The 18124-nt window shown below is 58.6% G+C and overlaps 9 protein-coding genes across 9 annotated transcripts; 3 read left to right on the forward strand and 6 right to left on the reverse strand.

Moving 5' to 3' along the window:
* Positions 1-66: 66 nt before the first annotated feature.
* On the forward strand, positions 67-644 carry DCS_01435 (putative multiprotein bridging factor MBF1; the record flags this gene model as incomplete). The annotated part of the gene is made up of 2 exons (XM_040798767.1): positions 67-225; positions 342-644. The coding sequence occupies 2 exons, from the start codon at positions 67-69 to the stop codon at positions 642-644; spliced, it is 462 nt and encodes a 153-aa protein (XP_040659650.1).
* Positions 645-1007: 363 nt separating this feature from the next.
* Positions 1008-2115, reverse strand: DCS_01436 (uncharacterized protein; the record flags this gene model as incomplete). Its single annotated transcript, XM_040798768.1, has 4 exons — positions 1008-1116; positions 1177-1415; positions 1501-1643; positions 1722-2115. 4 exons carry the CDS (start codon positions 2113-2115, stop codon positions 1008-1010), a joined length of 885 nt encoding a protein of 294 aa, XP_040659651.1.
* A 1132-nt stretch (positions 2116-3247) lies between these two features.
* DCS_01437 (Ribosomal protein L44e) lies at positions 3248-3975 on the forward strand (the record flags this gene model as incomplete). The annotated part of the gene is made up of 3 exons (XM_040798769.1): positions 3248-3547; positions 3599-3876; positions 3936-3975. 3 exons carry the CDS (start codon positions 3248-3250, stop codon positions 3973-3975), a joined length of 618 nt encoding a protein of 205 aa, XP_040659652.1.
* A 361-nt stretch (positions 3976-4336) lies between these two features.
* Positions 4337-5446, reverse strand: DCS_01438 (uncharacterized protein; the record flags this gene model as incomplete). The annotated part of the gene is made up of 3 exons (XM_040798770.1): positions 4337-4959; positions 5047-5290; positions 5360-5446. The coding sequence occupies 3 exons, from the start codon at positions 5444-5446 to the stop codon at positions 4337-4339; spliced, it is 954 nt and encodes a 317-aa protein (XP_040659653.1).
* Positions 5447-7100: 1654 nt separating this feature from the next.
* On the reverse strand, positions 7101-7805 carry DCS_01439 (uncharacterized protein; the record flags this gene model as incomplete). The annotated part of the gene is made up of 1 exon (XM_040798771.1): positions 7101-7805. The coding sequence occupies one exon, from the start codon at positions 7803-7805 to the stop codon at positions 7101-7103; it is 705 nt and encodes a 234-aa protein (XP_040659654.1).
* A 534-nt stretch (positions 7806-8339) lies between these two features.
* DCS_01440 (cellobiose dehydrogenase) lies at positions 8340-10059 on the reverse strand (the record flags this gene model as incomplete). Its single annotated transcript, XM_040798772.1, has 4 exons — positions 8340-8727; positions 8816-9003; positions 9083-9882; positions 10014-10059. The coding sequence occupies 4 exons, from the start codon at positions 10057-10059 to the stop codon at positions 8340-8342; spliced, it is 1422 nt and encodes a 473-aa protein (XP_040659655.1).
* Positions 10060-11352: 1293 nt separating this feature from the next.
* Positions 11353-12554, reverse strand: DCS_01441 (PLC-like phosphodiesterase, TIM beta/alpha-barrel domain protein; the record flags this gene model as incomplete). Its single annotated transcript, XM_040798773.1, has 3 exons — positions 11353-11415; positions 11471-11763; positions 11858-12554. 3 exons carry the CDS (start codon positions 12552-12554, stop codon positions 11353-11355), a joined length of 1053 nt encoding a protein of 350 aa, XP_040659656.1.
* A 1567-nt stretch (positions 12555-14121) lies between these two features.
* DCS_01442 (Heat shock protein DnaJ) lies at positions 14122-15174 on the forward strand (the record flags this gene model as incomplete). Its single annotated transcript, XM_040798774.1, has 1 exon — positions 14122-15174. The coding sequence occupies one exon, from the start codon at positions 14122-14124 to the stop codon at positions 15172-15174; it is 1053 nt and encodes a 350-aa protein (XP_040659657.1).
* A 291-nt stretch (positions 15175-15465) lies between these two features.
* Positions 15466-17387, reverse strand: DCS_01443 (uncharacterized protein; the record flags this gene model as incomplete). The annotated part of the gene is made up of 4 exons (XM_040798775.1): positions 15466-16797; positions 16864-16876; positions 16939-17038; positions 17102-17387. The coding sequence occupies 4 exons, from the start codon at positions 17385-17387 to the stop codon at positions 15466-15468; spliced, it is 1731 nt and encodes a 576-aa protein (XP_040659658.1).
* Between the last annotated feature and the right edge of the window lie 737 nt (positions 17388-18124).

The following is an 18124-nucleotide window of genomic DNA, read 5'->3' on the forward strand; positions in this document are numbered from 1 at the left end:
GATATCCTCAACCTCCGCAACGCACAACTCTACGAAGCGGCCAGAACAGCACGAGCAACGGCAACGATGGCTGACTGGGACAACGTCACCAAGATTGGCAGCAAGGTTCGCGGCCCCGGGGCATCCGACCGTGAGACTGTCGTTAGAGGCAAGAGCGCCTTGAACGCCGCTCAGCGAAGCGGTGCCATTCTCGCGACCGAGAAGAAGTACAGCTCTGCCAATGCGGTACGAACACTCCACGCACGCACGCACGCACGTCTGTCGGCGATGGCCGTCGCGACCCGTCGCAGCATTGCGTCCCCTGCCCGACCGTTTGCTGACATGCCACCGTCCACCCCCAGGCCGGCAGCGGATCCGAGGGTCAGCGGCTCACCAAGGTGGACCGCTCCGACGACATCATCAAGCCCAACACGGTTGGCAAGCTCGTCGGCGACACCATCTCGGCCGCTCGCCAGAAGATGGAGCCCAAGATGACGCAAAAGGACCTCGCCACCCGCTGCAACACCACCCAGTCCGTCGTCGCCGACTTCGAGCGCGGGTCCGCCACCCCCGACCAGAAGGTTCTCGGAAACATGGAGCGCGTCCTCAACGTGAAGCTGCGAGGCAACGACGTCGGCGCCCCCAAGTTCCCCAACAAGAAGTGAGCGGCGGCGCGGCAGGAGCTCGAGAGGAATTCTTTTCGACAGTGGGTCATGTATAAATGGGACACGCGACGCTGTGATTTCGCTCTGCTTTCGGTCGACGATGCACATCATAGAGTAAGGTATAGAGCTTCCGCAAAGCTTCAAAAAAGGAATCTGTATGCTTGCCCTGGCGCCTTGAAGCGCACGCCTTTTCTGCTGCCCAATCGTGACCGACGGGTACCGACCGGCGAGGATGACGCTCCGCCGTGGCGGAATTTGTCACGAGACATGAACCATCGATGGATTGGTAAGGCACGAAAAAATTTCTTCACACTATAATCACGTTCATGCGCCCATCATTATTCTCGTATCAAACCTGCCGCCTCACGAAGCCACCTTGGCGCTGTACTTTGTCGCCGCGGCGTCGAACAGCTCACTCTTCTGTTGCAGGTCGAGCAGGAACTGGTGTTTGCCGTCGGCTTTCTTGAGAGACCTACGAGCCGTTAGCGAACGATTCGGCCAAAGGAAATCATGCAGCTGGCCGGGCGCGTACTCGGCGAGCTCCGCAACATCGTTTCCCGAGATGACTTGGAGGACGAGCATGTTGGCGATGGCGTCGGCGCATCCGGGCTCCTTCTTCATCGCTTCCTCGAGCGCGCTCCCCGCCTCCTCGAGACGGCCGAGATGGAGCTCGCAGACGGCCTGGGCGACGAGACTCCGTATCGAGGCCGTCGAGGGAGCCTGGGCAAGCTCTTCGTAGACGTAGAATGCCTGCTGGTACTTGTCGCCACCCTGCGGACCCCCACGTCAGCTAGGTGATCCCGACGGTCGAGCTTCCCATGTCGCCGCCATTGCGGCCACGGCCGGTCCCTCTTACCACTCTCACGCCGACCCACGACTCGGCCAGGTTGACGAGCAGGCTATCCTGCGCCCATCTCCGCGCGGCAGCAACCTCGGTGACGGCAAGGTCGGTTCGGTTCTGTTGCAGGTAGATCTGCACAATCAGCGCCACGGCTTCCACTGTCGATCCTTCTCGTCAGCTTCGAGGTGTCGTCGCACCCCCGTGCGGGGGGGGGGGGGGGGGGGTTGGCTTCTCACAGCTCGCCTGGTGCTGGGACAGCAAAGCCAGCGCCTCGTCCGACTTTCCGGCCGCCTGCAGGACCGTGCCGCCGACGATCTGGACGGTGACGTTGTCGGGTGTCGACTCGGCGAGCCTCTCGACCGTCTCGAGGGCCGACTCGGTCTTTCCAAGGGTGAACTCGGCAAAGGCGGCCATTATCTCGAGCTCCGGCTCCGTCTCGCCCTTGACGTCGGCGAGAACATCGCTGGACTGGCCGAGGGCGACGCGGGCACGCAGCTGAAGGACCCGCGCCGGAAGGGCGTTCTCGGCCGAGAAGGAGGACGTGTCAAAGTCGACGACTTCCTGGTACTGGCCCTGGTGAAAATGGTTGTGGATGTTGATCAATTCGCCCTCGGCAGAGTACGGATCCATGGCGGCGGTGGTGCGGCGACGGTGGTGCTGAGATGCGTATGTCTGTCGGGCTCTCTCGAGGTCGAAGTCAGCTCAGCTCATTGTCGAGGCTACGAACAGACCAAGCTGGCATTGAGGGTGGGGTCCACCAACGCAAGGGGTATGGATGGCCCAGCAGTGCCCAGCCCACCCAATTCCATGTACCTAAGTGTACTTGGGTTTGCGCTCACGGCCACTGCAACATTAGGTACTTTTTGGTATCTGAGCCATACCACAGCAAATGAGTTACAACAAGACGTTGGATACAGTGTGGAGAGCAAATACTGTCCATGTAGCAATTCTGTGAAGGCAATGTGCAGCAGTACAATGCCGAGTACTGCACAAGTAGCATCTGCCCTCATCCTTCCTTGCTCTTTGATTTGCACATGCACAGTGGACAGTACTTGGACATCACCTGGCCAGTTAGAATGGAATAGAATGGAAAATGAAATGAACTTGGGTTTTCAAGGGTCATTATTCTCAAAGACTACCATTTTCATCCTGGCGATGGACAATGGCACAAACACAGGCACAGGGACAAAGTGGTCATTACATGCCCTTGAGATAAACATGCAAGTACTCCGTACTTGCGGAGTAATTACAGTAATTACGAAGCACTTACTGTACTTACGGCTGGCTCTTTTAAAGTACACCTTACTAAGTATGCGTGCTGTAATGACTTGAACGGGAACAGTCCTCCGTTCATTTGTGTAAGTACAGCACGTGCTGTGCTCTAGGAGTTGTGCGGTGGTGTGAAGAGGATTACTGTACTTACTTACAGTACGGTAAGTACATACGGGGTACTCCGTACAGTACAATGCAATGCAACATGCGGAGTATGTACTACTTAGGTATTATTGATAATTGCATGTACAGTACCGCACCTCTCACCACCTTGATGAGGTCAGCAAAAGCTCAGTGGGACTCACATGGCGGCCCTAGAAATGAGGCTGCAACGTGGCTGACCCGCACCAGCCACACCGCCAATCAGGAATAGCGGTTACCCTAGTCTCCCACAATTCAAGAAATCACCAAAACCTCCCCAAATTTCGCTCTGGCCTGGGAACTTTGCATCGCCAAACCACATAGCCACGACACCCACAACGTCGTCAAGATGGTACGTCTCCGCGCGACTCCTCCAACAGTCATACAATGCATCGACGACACGGCCGGTTATCCATTCGAAGCTCGCAAGCGGTTCGTCGGCACACCCATGACAGTCCGAAGGAGCGCGAAACGCAAGAGGGGGCTCGCGACGGTGGATATGCATGGCCACGTCGTTTCGTACGAAGCAGAACCTGCTGTTGGCCAGTTTTTTTACCATGCCAGACGAGTGGATGAAGCGCGCGAGCCCTCCCGAGGACTGTCGTGCGTCGACGACGAACCGGCGAGCTTGGATCGATGCCGCCGAGCAGTGACGCGCTGGGAGTGGAATGATGATGAATGCTGACAATGGCGAAAACAGGTCAACATCCCGAAGACCCGCAACACCTACTGCAAGGGCAAGGAGTGCCGCAAGCACACCCAGCACAAGGTGACCCAGTACAAGGCCGGCAAGGCCTCCCTGTTCGCCCAGGGTAAGCGACGATACGACCGAAAGCAGTCCGGTTACGGTGGTCAGACCAAGCCCGTCTTCCACAAGAAGGCCAAGACGACCAAGAAGGTCGTCCTGAGATTGGAATGCGTCAAGTGCAAGACCAAGTGCCAGCTGGCGCTGAAGCGATGCAAGCACTTCGAGCTGGGGTACGTGAACGCCGAGACGGCCGACGCGTGGTCCGACGTGCTAACAAAGGGCGGTGCAGTGGTGACAAGAAGACGAAGGGTGCGGCTTTGGTGTTCTAAGTGCATTGTTTGGGTCACTGCTTCTCCTTGCGGCATATGGGCATCTGGAAACGGGCGAAGAAGGGTCAAGTCCCGATTGGGGACGTTGATAGGAATGAATCAGCTTTCGGTCGCTCGACGGCGATGCCACGGCAAGCTTCTGCGTCCATGCGATGGTGAAGGCGGGGACGGACGATTATTTCATGGGACCGAAGCAAGCCAAGCCTGCTGGGCAAGCAATGCCCCCGTGAATGTGACGGAATACCGGCTTTCGGCATGGCTCCCCCGTCACTCGCGCGTCCGCCGCGCATCGAATCAATCCATCCATCCACGCGTTTCCTCTGCCAGGTCCAAGGTCCAAGGTTGTCGCTTTCGCCGAGCGCTAGAACCCTTCGCCCATCATGATGGTCCGGCCGCCTCCGTACCACAGCGTTCCGTCGCGGGCGTCGAGGCCCCTTTCCTGGCCGACGAGCCATTCCCCTACGTACTCGGCCTCGGGTCGGTCCCAGACCTCTTGCCGCAGCCAGTCGTTGATGTCGTCCATGGTCTTGGTCCACAGCCGCCGCTTCTCCGCCGTGTCGTGGTCTGATTCGTCGAGGAAGCGGCCAAGGGTGATGTGGGCGCTCGGGACCTGGTACCGCGAGACAACGTCGAGCCCGGCGCCGCGGACGAGGTCGAAGAGGTCGCGCCGCAGGTGGTGGTAGGTGTAGGCGTCGGCCTGCGGCGGCCAGGGGGCGGTGGGCGCATCGGCGAGCGCCGTCGAGCTCGTCGCCGGCGAGAGAATCCGTTCGCCGGCGGCCGGCAGGAAGGAGAGGGCAAAAGCGGCGCGGTCGTAGGACAGGAGAGGCTTGACGAGGCGGCTGCGGTGGCCGTGCGTGTAGCTCGTCACCGTCGGGAGGGCGGGACGCAGGGCCGAGACGAGAGAGGCAATCTCCGCGGGCGTCTTGGCAAAGGCAATCTCGATGGCGGTGAGATGCATCCTGTACGTCGGCATCAGCCACACGTCTGCCGTCGGCGACGACTGGTTGTCAGCCCACTGTCATCGCATCTTCATCGGTGTTCCGCACAAGAGAAGCAGGGGTGGGAGCGTACGCGGTGCCGCCTTTCGGATCATGCTCTGCAGCTTCTCGGCCAGACGGAGGACATGCGACGGCGGCCGGGCCCAAATGACCAAGCAATGCCTCTCGTCGCGGAAGCCGGGCTCGACGAGGGGTCTCTCGAGCCTCAGCAGGTGCTCGTCCACGACGAGGCCGCCGAAGTCGGGGGCCAGGAAAGCTTGGGCTTGCTGGCCATTGCGGCGGGTGCGGTGTTCCTCGTACAGCCGCTGCAGATCCTTCTAGAGGCAGCGTCGATGGTCAGCGGGAGCTGGCTCTGCTTGCCGTCGCTCGTTGAAGGGGGACGGCACATGGTTGTCGTGACATTCTTTGATGGCGACGCCGTAGGGATTCTCGGCCGTGCCCACGACGTCGTCGTCCGCGTTGGTTTGGACCATGGGAGACGGGAGTAGAAGGGCCCGGTCGGAATGGGTGCAGCCTCGTCTGCGTGGGAAGAGAGAAGCAATGGCGAGCCAAGGAGCCAGCACATTGTTGCCTGCGAGCTGACGTTGTGCGTGCCAATATCCCACGCAATATCTACTTGCACTATGGAGGATGGCGGGGTACATTTCATGAATGCATTGTGTTTGTAATTAGTACATGTACAGTACTTCTAGGCGTACTGTAGACTAGTCCGAAGCAGATGTACAGTAGGAAGTACATGTACAGTCGTCCGAACTTGTAGTTCCGTAGCCCGATATCGCAAGCACTGTAATTACAGCATTCTCGAGTGCTTATTAATGGAGACTGTGTTTCAACGCTCAGAGTAATTACCTTACACCCACTGTAATACTCCATACTTACTCCCTACCAATACTGTGAGCTTTCCATTACGTAAGCGCCACCAGCCCCATGCCCGCCAGTGGCAAGCCACCACTCAGTATTGCTCCGTATTACCAGCAAGTATTGCACTTGTACCCTGTACTCAGTAATACTGCGTTCACCATCACTTGGCAGTTCCGTCGCAGTACGACGATACGTAGCTCCTCCGGTTGCCCTTTTCCAGTGAGGAAAAAAAAGAAAAGGACGAAAAAAAATCAAGGGTAGATGGTTGGCTGTATCTATGCTCTATATGTAAGGCGTAATCCTGTCACATCAATTGTTGGAGGGTAGGGTTTTACCAGGCTCGCTCATGCCTCCGTCTCGCATGGCTCTTCATCAACTTGATGCCGAAAACAAGGAACCGGGGATGAACAGAGCACCTCCAGCTTTGCTACTCTGGCGACAGGAAATATGCACTGACTGGCTGGTAGCTAGATTCTGTCCACCATTTGATCATTTTCTCGAACAAATCTGGTATCTTTCACATATGCATGCTTTCCTCCGTCTAGGGTAGCCGTCAGAGCCGCTGGTGACTGGACTAGTGACTGGACGCCGCATTCATTGAAGGCCGTCCACTGCCATGAATTGTTTTTACTGTTAGTTGATATCCTATTGCCTTGAGTGTTTGAAGCGGGATTATTCCTGTATTCCTAGAAGATAGGTTTGTTTTTGTATTTAAATATTCTTGGGAGTGTTTCGCGAATGCGTACCGACACTGCGATGCCGTGCGATAATGACCAGAAAGTGTATACAAGTTTCACGATGGTATCCAACTCACCATTGTAACTCTGTGACAAGCACGAGAAAGAACAATCATACGTCTCTCAGTATCTATGATGAGCTTCTTCACCAGTATCTATAATGTGCTCCTTCACCAGTATCTATAATGTGCTCCTTCACCAGTATCTATAATGTGCTCCTTCACCAGTATCTATAATGAGCTTCTTCACCATACCATACCACAAAATGCGACGACTACACGCTGAACCAAGGTGACGGCACAAGTTAAAGGCAGGATTCTGCCGCCATTACTCGGATAGGAGGCGTTGCCGAGACGTTCGTACATGCACAGATCGTAGGGGAAAGAAAAAGATTCAAATATAGAAGGCTCGTAACGATCACGTATCCACACCCAACGCTCATCATGCTTATGCTCGTACGGTTCATCATGCGTCATAGGACATCGACCAGGTTCCTTCGAGGTTCGCGGCCGTGCACCCGCCCTTCCGCCTACAGCCTCGATTTAATCCCGCTCCTCTCCGGGATCGACACCTTCACGTTCTCGGAGGCCATGTGGACCAGCTGGCAGTCCTCGACGGCGACACCGCTCGCAAACTGCGACACGACAAAGTCGAGGGTGGCGCCGCGGCGACCGAGGACGATCATGGGTGAGTGCCAGGTACCGGCACCATAGGTCACGGCCTGGGCGCCGTTGGCGACAAAGGCCCGGAGACGGCCCAAGTCCGGCAGGCCTCTGCCAGGCAGGCCCGAGATGTCGCCCCGGGGCACGGGCAGCGCCTCGTCGCGCGCGCTCGGCGGCAGGCTGGGCGCGACGACGACGAGGTAGGTGTCGGCCGAGGAAGCGAGCGGCGAGAATGTCTGCGTCGTGAAGGGATGCCGTTCGAGCACGCCGATGGTGACGACGGCCGTGTCGCGGGCCGCGCAGACGAAGAGGCTCGTCGCCGGCGCAGCCGAGCCGCTGGGGGCGTCTGCGTAGAGGTTGCGCGCCCGGCTGACATTGCGATACTGAATCGCCGTCCCCTGGTTTGCCGATACGCCGTTGGGCGGCAGCGAGGAGGATGAGGAGGCCGACGATGGGTGGACGTCGGGCCGCGGGTTGCTGATGACGGCACCGAATGGCGCAAATGCCGTCGGCGTGAGAGGCTCAGCCGTGATCGAGACGCCGTCGACGCCTGTGTCGATGGTGAGGGTCATGGTGTGTGACGCTCTCGCTCAATGTGGAGGAATGAAGGAGGAAAAAAAAAAAGATGGCCTCGCCGGCCGTTGACTCCAGCGTCCTAGTGGTATTTAGTAATTAATGGACGTAGGCATGCGTCGTGCGCGTCGTGCCGTAGGTGGTATTGATTACCGAAGCCCGTCCCGTACCGGACGCCTCTGGGCGGGCTTCTCCGCCGTACCGGCCCGCACCCCAGTTTTCGGACCGCCTCACCGCGCAGAAAGCGAAAAAAGGGATCAAAGCTGAGGCGTTGAGGATGGGCGTGGCCAAGGTGGATGGCATCATCAAATGCGAGTCATCGTCACTCTAGCTGGCGCCGCGCAGGGCCACGGGGGAGGGGGAAGGGGAAGAAAAGCTGGACCGAGGTATCTATCATACACATGCAAACGTCTCGACAAAGGATCCGCGGGCCCAAACTGCAAAAGGCATCCCATCAACTGAAAGCAATCCGCTGCGCCCTTTTATGTATTATGCCCTCCCCGCAGGGTCGCCCTCGAGGCTTCCCCGGCCGATCATGCAAACTCCCTCGGCCGTTGGACACCGCCCAGCTGCGGCTGGTCCTCGTCGTCCTTTGCGTCCGAGCTTCCCGACGCGGACCGCGCGTAGGGCGAGACGGGCCGCAGGCCAATCTGCTGCGGAGGCGTGTACGCCGGCGGCGCATCGGACCCATCGTTCGAGGCCGGCGCCTGCTGGTACTCTTGTCGCCAAGGGTGCGGCTGGTATCCCGTGTTGGCGCCGTTGACGGCGTTGGCCGCGGCCGGCGCGCGGCCGGTCGATCGGAAGGTCCCCTTGGCAAGAAACTGCCTGCCGACGGTGAAGAAGAACAAGGTGAAGGCGAGGATGACGATGAGGGTGGCGAGGGCGATGCCGTACTTGCGGTTGAGCGCAAAGGAGAAACCGCTGGACGGCCGTCAGCGACGAGCAAGCAGCGACGAGCGAGCAGCGACGGTCGAGAGGGATGGGGAGAGGGGAGAGGGGGGAAGCGTACAACAGGGCGTTGAGGGTGCCGACGAAAATGATGATGCGGCCTAGCCAGAGGTGAACCCTGCCGAACTTGGTCGGCGCCTGCGTCTTGCGATACTGCGTGTGGTGGAGGACGCCGAGGGAAAACTGGATGAGGATGAAGCCGACGAGGATGAAGCCGAGAATCTGATGGTAGGAGCGAAAGTCCCGCGACTGGTACCCATTCACCGTCAGCAAACAAACAAACTTTCCCTCGACTCCCCGGCCGGCTGGCGACGGTGGCAGAACGTACCCTCTGGTAGTGGAAGCTCGTGAGGACGCCGAGGACGAGGCCGGCGAGGACGCCGACCATGCCGACGGTCTGGTTGAGGCCGTGCCAGCGCGCCCAGCGACCGAGCCGCAGGAGGACGACGCCGAGGGGGAACATGAAGACGACGAAGAAGATCATGAAGGCGGCGTGCAGGGCCGACCTGACGTCCCGCTTGCCCGTCTGCTGGCCGTCGAGCGTCGTGCCCTCGTTCTTGGAGTCCTTGGTCAGCACGGGCGGGTCGGCGCTGCCCTGGGTCCGCTTCATGTCGATGGTGAACACGCCGTACTCGCGGTGGTACTTGATGGCCGCGCTCGGGCTGTTGCTCTGCAAGCCCTGGCGCGGCCCGACGGCGTAGATGGCCTTTTGGTTCGGTGACGAGACGTCGATGTAGCCGCCGGGGTCGTTGCCGGCAGGCCAGCTGCGGCAGTGCCTCGTGCACTTGGCGACGAAGACCATGTCGTCGTCGAAGATTCCGGTGCCGTTGAGGACCTCGTACTCGACGTCGGGGTAGTACTGCGGCTCGTAGTTGCCGTGGCCGACGCGCGGGGAGAAGGTGACGTTGTCGCCTCGCTCGTTGCGGTAGATCATGAGGACGAGGGCGCCCCTCATGTCGTCGCTGCCGAGGCCGACGGCGCCCCACGAGTTCTCCTTGGGCACGCGCAGGCTGAAGTAGATGTCCAAGTTGTCGTTGTCGGGCACCGTCAAGGCGAAGGCGACGTCGCCACCGGGCGAGACGAACGTCGACTGGCCCGGCGGGTTATCCTTGGTGTCCTCGGCGAGAGCTATCGAAGCAGCGGTCAGTCGACGTCGGCGACAGCGCCGGCACCGGCGCCGTTCACCGCCCGGCCCTCGGACGCGAGCGTTCGGCGGACGAGACGGCGGAGAAGATGGAAAAGCAAGCAAGCAAGCATACCTGTCGCGGCCAGGGCCGCCACGGGCCACAGCGACGTGAGCAGCATCCTGACGACGTCACACGGGCGCAGCAGAGAGGCCGTGCACGACCTTGACGATGACGAAGCGCAGATGCAGGCCTTGGGTGCGAGGGGAGTTGGAAGGTGAGGGCGTTGGAACGTGGTGGCACTCGTAGGATGTCGGTTCTGCACTGGAGGTGGATGCGGATGCGGATCCTGAATCCTGGCCGGTGGAAGAAACAAGCCCCTGCCAGTGCCTGCTGTGGCTTGACACCTCTGATATTCGTATTCTGACGCTGGGCGGCCATTGTGGCTTGCGCTCCGGCACCCACGAGCATCGTGAGTACGAGCAGCTATTTAGTACTTGCCGGCACTGGGCGGAGCTGTACTCGGCACATGTACCGCAAGTACTAGCATGTACCACTTAGTAATACTCCGTACACCAACTCCGTACTTAGTACTGTACAGGCTGCAGTACAAGTACTTGGTGCTCACCATGGTCAGTAAGTACTGCAAGTACACCTGCTGCAAGGTACGCCAAGGGGCCCCATACCTCGTCCGCCTCGGGGCAATGACGCAAGTCCTCAGGGCAGTGAAATCCCCTACTTCAGCGCCTATGGACATGCGCCACAGGCTGGATGGACATGCGGGCTACGGCGCACCAAGCACGACAGCCACGGTGTGCTCCATGGGAATTGCCGCATCAAGTCCCGTCAAGTCGCATGTACTGCACCGTATGAATTTGATCATGGCTGCGACGCGGCTGTCGTCTAATCATGGGCCAATATTTTGCTCGACGACGGTCCACGCAACCTTCATGCATCAATTTACGGTTTATTTTTTAGAAATACCTCCTACACGTACTGTACTGCACAAAGTGCCGAGTACGGCGTGCGATGTACTAATACCGGTCCTGGCACGGCGGGTGCAAGTATTTGCAAGTACTGTACTGTACTTAAGCACATGTGCTCCGCACGGCGTAGCCTAATGGCACCTAGCCTAGCCTGCCATCTGCCATTGTACGCAAGCGTAAAGCACACCGCTTGGCCCAAAGGTCACGCTCTGGAAATGGTGGCGAGAAGCGGAATCATCTTCTCGTGCAACGGTGCATTCAAATTGTTGCCCATGTTGATTCCATCCATCGAATCCGAACGCTGCATCGGCCTCGCATCGTACATGAGAGTCGCCAATCGATCGACATATTCTAGGCATTCGGTTGGAACGGCCTTGAATCCTGCTGAATTTCCCGAGGACGGCTTGAGCGGCCCGCCCGTACTTAAATACGTCCAAATCGTCCCCATTTGCAGATACAGTTTGTGTCCAATCGCCCATCGTCCATGCTCATGCGAGCCCGTTGAGAACCATCTGCACCTGCTGCGCATCTCCGATATTCACCCAGTCGAGCTGGCATCCACGTTAGCGATGATAGAGTAACAACAATGCCAAGACTGCGACGCACCAAAATCACATTCGGCTGCGGTTTGCCCTCATCCTTGCAAAGGTCGACTTGCTTCCGGATCGATGCCATCGAGTTCGTGCTGCTCGCATCAAGCTGGTTCGGAAAGACAATGTCGCCAATCTTGTAGTTGAGCATGTGGTTCATGATGCCCATCAGCCTCTCGGGGTCGCCGCCGGCCGGCCGGTCAACGAGGCAGGTGGGAAAGTTTCGGTCCGTGACGCCGTAGGGCGTCTCCCAGAAATAGTCAAACTCGCTCATGATGTAGTCGACCTTGGCCTGGTCGGCGTGATAGTCTATCTCGCAACGCCGTCGGTCAGGAACGGACATGGATGGGGGGGGGGGGGGGGGTGACAAGGGGAGAGCTCGCTCGGCTCGGCCGCGACCTACCCATGAAGATGACGAGGCGCGTATTGGCCTTGATGAGCTCCCCGAGCGTCGGCCACTGCGCCTTGGCCACGAGTTCCCGTCCAGGACGAAAGACGAGCTTCGTCAACGGCGTCGTCTCCAAGGCCGCCGCAAACCTGTCGACGTCGATGCCGTCGTTGTTGGTCAGCAGCAGCGTCACCACCTCGTCCGGATGACGGCCCATCCAGTCGGACACTTCGTCGAGGTAGCTCGTCAACGGGCCGACGTCGAGCTCCCAGCAGTAGGTGTGGCACAGGTCGATGCGGCCGCGCCGGTCCCGCGCCTGGGCCTGCAGGAAGCGGACGCCCATGTCGAGCTGGGCCGTGACCGACACGTACTGGTTGTGGACGGGCGAGTCGCCGACGAAGGCGCTGTTGTGGGTGCCGATCATGGTCACGTCCGAGTACCGACGCCCGCAGAGCTCTCCGTGACCGTTGCAGGCAACGGGGTCGACGCCGACTCCGACGAAGTGCAGGAGCTGCATCGCAAGCGGCAAGATGAGCTGCACCTTGAAGAGGGACGGCGCCTCCCGGAGGAGCTGCGTAGTGTAGAGGAAGCGGGCGAGGACTTCCTCGAGTCCCGCTCGCACAACGTCATTCATCGCTGATGATGGCAGGCTGGTGGTGGTCGCATGCAATGCCGCCATGTCCGCCTGCGTCGACTCGACAGCATCCAGCATCCAGGGCCTGACTTGGCTCACGGGATCGTCTCATCGGCCCCCCTGTGCTGTTGCGGAGGAGTTGCCGGCCTGTGCAGCGTTGGGGCCGAGAGCTGGCAGTCATCTTGGCATGGCCTGCTGCGCCTGGGTGCTGTTCCGAGTCCGAGCCAACTGGTGTGCGTGTGCGAGAACGAGTAATACGATGGCAGAGCTGCAGAATCCGGCTGGGCGCAGTTAACACTGCCGCCACCCGATGTCGGTGCGTGAGGGGTAACATCACCCATGGTAATACCCCGAAACTCCCAAAGTACAGGCACTCGTACACAGGCACGAATGTGAGTTGGTTCTAATGTACCGTGTACTTGCTCTCTCGTGCTATTTCTTGGTACAGTACTTCTGCAATGCTGGCAGTGGTACGAGGGCGGAAGCCGTCTGAATACGGATATGGTTTCTGCTCGCAGTCCCGATCGAAATTAGGCAAGTGATGGAGACGTACCCGATACTCTGCCGAAGTCATGTAATGATATTGCGGCATGGGAAAATATCGCCCAAGTTTCTCTTGCAACATCTTGGTATCGTACCCTGAAACTGGTCCTCATTCAGCGCTTGCTATAGACCGCCCCTAGCATGCCGCGGCCGAACGCTGTCAGCACAGCCTGCACAACCATGTTGCCATAGTGCGCACTAGGTAAGTACAGTACAACTACAGTTACTTGACAAAAGTGACGATTCAGTTTTGGTAGCGCTACTCCTACACATTGAATCGGCATTTTTGCCACCCCACGGTACATGGAAGTACTCCGTCCTTGTACTGTAGCTTTGTACTAAGGTCCAGTAAGTAGGTGCTTGTACTATTACTGTACTTGGGTATTAATTACGGAGTACGGAGTACTGTATGTACTTTTGTACTTGTATTACTCCGCCGTGTACTCCGTACTCCGTACCTGTACAGTACAGCAAGTATTACTTACTTAACTTGTACTTAAGTAAGTACTCGGTGCGCAGGACGGAGCACAAAGTATCTAGTACTCCGTACTACAGAGCACTGTAATATTCCACAGTATCAACTACATGGATGCCCATGGAATATCAAGTCCAACTGTGTCTTGTTCTCCATAGCCCGTACCAAGGCCCTTCATTCAAGTGAACCCCACACAGCTGGTAATTTTTGGAGTCCTTCCATGTACTCCGCGTTCCGCACTCCGTACATGTACATGTGTGCCCCTACAGGTAGTACTTGAGCTAGTATGGGTTACCCACATCAAGTTGAGCAAGTATGGCCTTGTCCGCAAGTACCAGCTACTTACTCGTACAGTACATGTACTTACTTAGTGTATTAGTGACTGCGACTCCAAAATCTCAAACATCGTTGGCCATCGTATCGGCATCGCGATTTGTCCTCGGCATCGACGCAGACTGCCATCTCTTCCTCGCCTCGCCCCTCACCCTCTGGCGAGGCATCTGAACCCATCATGTCGCAATTTCTCTCCATAATAGGCTGGTCCTTTCTCCCAGGCGTACGCTTCAACCCTCCCCCCCCCGACGGTGGCATGCTGTTCTCCCCGACAATGGCCGAAGCTAATGGACAATGTGCCGTCAACAGCTCGCAACGTCGTGGATCCAGACCATCTTCTACGGCATCACCATCCGTGCCGGTGATCCCAAGCCCGTCCCCGGCTCCGCCCGGCACGCCGCCCACCGTCGCATCATCAACATTGCCGTCGTCGCGGTCTACCTCGCCTACACCATATACGAGGCCGACTACGAGATCCGCGGGCGATCCTCCTTCTTCGAGGACCTCGGCGTCGCCATCAACGCCGACGACCGACAGATCAAGTCTCGCTTCCGCCGCCTCGCCGCCCTGCACCATCCGGACAAGGTCACCTCCTCGACGCCGCAAGACTCGGCCAACTACTTCATCCACCTCAAGCTTGCGAGCGATACCCTCCAGGACGCGGCCCGCCGCTTCGCCTACGAGCGCTTCGGTCCCTCCATCGCCGAGTGGAGAAAGTGCGTCACCATCAAGGAGTTTGTCAGCCATGGGGTGCTCTCTGGCATTCTGCCATACTACGGCGTCGTCGCCGGCACAATCTACATCGTCGGCCTTTTCGGCTACATGGAGTTTGGCAAATTCTACCGCTGGTTGTTTCTCATCACCCTCTGCCTCTTCGAGGTCCACGCCGTCACGCGCCCGACCTTTCCGCTCGTCATCGATCTGCTCAACGCTTACATGACCCGCATGACCTCCCATCCGGCCTACCTGCCGTTCCAGGTCATAGAGCTCGCCCGGAAGCTCACGGTGACCGTCTACATCGCCCTCGCTCAGATCGGTCCGCTACTGGCGACGCAACAACGCCAGTCGACGGCGTCTGCCGAGAGCGAGGAGAAAGTTCTGTCCAACGCACTCGACCGTTTGGAACACACCGCAACCCAGCTGAATACGGACTCGGCGAGGCTGATGGAGATGGAGCTTTCGCCCTTCAAGGGTGATCCCCTCGTGGTGCGCAACCTGCAAGGGAAGATGCGGGAGTGGCTGGTTCAGAATACGATCCGATCCGACCCCCTGGTCAAGGACGCGCTAGGCAAGTCATTTGTGAAGAGACGGATAGACGCCCCCAGTGGCGCAAAGGGCAACCGATAGATGTACCATGTAATTTCAGATACGGCCAGGTAGACATAGTATTGAGAATTGCGACGCCATGCGGGAAAAGTGCGCACTGCGTGTGTCCTGCCTCTGTGGAAGACGGACGCTTGAGATGATGAACCCCTTGTTTGACAAGGAATTGGCAACGTGCTTGTGTATCCAAAATCGAAACCAAGTCCAGATGCTTCCGCCGGACCGGCCTCGACTTGGCAAATGAGTTGGCTGCCCAGTCGTGGCATCGCCGTCGGCGGAAATTGCTGGCGCATTTCATCTGCTTACGCCGTAGCCTCACAGCCTCTGCGCGCCCCTCGTCTCGACGGGGATCAGACACATGCCCACAAAGGCGGCGAGTATGAGGATGCCTGACAGGAATATGGGCACCGAGACACCGTCCCCAGGCACCGTGGCGGCCACAACAGGTGCCATCAGCCCCGTCAAGCGATTCAGGAAGCTCGCGACACCGGTCCCGGCGCCCCTCACGGGGGCGGGGAATATTTCCGGCGTGAAGGCGTACAGCACACCGTACATGATGTTCTGGGAAAAGGCCTCGATGCAGGAAAATGCGAGCTGCGCGGCCGGCGTCGTGCCGAAGGCGACGAAGAAAAAGAGGAAGATGGCCGAGACGAGCGTCGAGCAGGCAAGGGTGCCCCGGCGGCCCAAGAAGGGGGACGGGTGATCGACGAGGTAGGCGGCGAGCAGGCTGCCGAGGACGCCGAGGACGGAAGTGATGGCGTAGTTACGATACGTCTCGGCCGAGATGGGTGCCGTTTCCGAGCTTTCATCGCCCGTGTCGCGGTGGGAAAGGTACTGGGGCAGAAAGGCGTTGAAGAGAGGGTAGCCCATGCCGATGGTGGCCCAGCAGAACCAGATGAGAAGAGTCGCCACGGCCAGCGTTCTGGTCTTGAACAGAGGTTTGATGCGGTCGCCCGAAAAGGCCCCAAGCCTCTCCTTGAGAGCGCTCCTGGCCGACGCAGGCTGCGGTACGGTCTGCTCGACGTCCTCGTGAGCCACCTGATCGAGTATGTCCGCCGTGAGCCACGTCTTCTTCCCGTTTCGAAAGGCGATCCCGTGGACGACGGCGACGGCCTCGGCTTGTCTGCCCCTGTGGAGGAGAAATTTGGGGGACTCGAAAAGGTGGAAGAGGAAGAAGCGGACGATGAACATGGAGAGGGTGATGATGCCAATCGTGACGACAAAGTAACGCCAACCTTGCTCGACCGGCCAGTTCGCGATGAAGAACCAGGCGACCAGGGACGAGGCAAGCTGGCCGATGGGCCACCACACCGAGAGGAGGGTGAGAAGCGCGCTCGAGGCGTCTGGCAGGAACTCGAGGAACAGGGCGCCGTCGACGGGGAGGTTGCCGCCAACGCCGAAGCCCAGGGCGGCGAAGAAAAAGCAGACCTCGCCCCAACTCTGGGCGTAGGCTGATATGATGCCAAAGAGGCTCGTGATGAGAAGAGTCACGTTGAAGGCGAGCCGACGTCCCAGAAAGTCGGATCCGATACCCCACATGACGCTGCCAGCGGACAAGCCGACAAAGAGGGCGCTCGTCGTGTACCGAACCTTTTTCTCCGACACGTCGAACTCGGCCGACAACGAGGGGAGGCACAAGGATACGCCCTGGAACCCGTGTCAGCCAACCTGTGGCATCCAGAACGGAGCGCGTCAGAAACTCGTCGTTCTTACCTGCAACCAAAGGCTGACCGAAGGCATGCCATGAGCAAAGGTGCCTTTTCCGAGACCGGAAGGTATTGTACTCACTTGTCGGCAAACCATCCAAAGCCGCAGAGGATGAAGAGCTGCCAGTTGTAGGTACCCATGCCGATATCCTGGATCGCCTTGTTGATGAGCTTCGACTTGACTGTATCCGGTAAGAGAGGGCCCGCTCAACCGTCGACCGGACCGGGTTTATCGATCAACTCACTCTCGTACTCGGTCCACCGCCGCCCGCTGGGCCCTTGACGCGTTTCCTGCCGCAGTCCTTCGATGGTGTACTCGGCTGCGTCCGGCTCGAGCATGCCCTGGCACTCGCTGTTCCCAGCCTTGGCGGCTGCGCGACCCCCGGGCTCATCAGGCGGCGACGTGAGCTCATTTCGACCCGTCCGCACAGAGTGGCTATGACGATGGGCTTCCTCGAGTGGAATCAGGACGTCGACATAATCATGCACCGACTCGATCTGGCCCAGACCTAGCTGCCGTAAGAAGGCCATGGCAACGTATTGACTTGCGGGAGCTGCACCGGGCGGTGCTCTTGGCACGGGTCATGGATGAGCTGCTGGAAACGAGTGGATTTGTCGAAAGGGCGGACTGCTGTGAATATCCCGCTCCATGCAGCGAATAAATGCCGCCCGCGGTTAAGGAAACGGCATTGGTCTTGGAACGGAGCAAGTCGAAGGCGAGAAATGGGTCAGATGGTGTCGCGGAGGGAGGCGATGGAGTGGTTGTCGAGTCTGTTGAGTTCCTCTACTATAATGATATGAATGAGTGGCATCCTTTCCAAAGGGACGGCTAACAACGGAAGAGTGGCGGAAGGGTGAGCGTACACTGACCGTAACTTGGTGCGTTTCGTAGGTTGCGGTGTGAAGCCTGGAATCTGCTGCAGCTGCCTGTTCCCCCTTAGGGGTGTGGCGGGGTGCCATGTCGTCCACGCTAGTACTGTATGAGGGACTAAACATGGAGGACGTAACCTCGACCTCATCAGGGCCTGTGCGCACCGGGCCGCGGCGGCTTCATCTTCCCCCAAGTACCTATCTTGAGGCATTCCGTGCCCCATATTTGACTTGGCTGTTCTTGTGCGGAGTAATTAATATAGCTCCCGCAAAAGCAATGAGCAGTTGCATGGTTCAATCGTGCGGCTCCCAACGACCTCTCCCAAACCTGACCTGATACTTGTAGCTTCTTGCCCCAGATATTCTCGCCACTGGGCTTCGTACGAATCGAAGGAGGA

The sequence above is a fragment of the Drechmeria coniospora genome, chromosome 01 (assembly GCF_001625195.1).
Source record: "Drechmeria coniospora strain ARSEF 6962 chromosome 01, whole genome shotgun sequence".
Taxonomy (NCBI): Eukaryota; Fungi; Ascomycota; class Sordariomycetes; order Hypocreales; family Ophiocordycipitaceae; genus Drechmeria; species Drechmeria coniospora.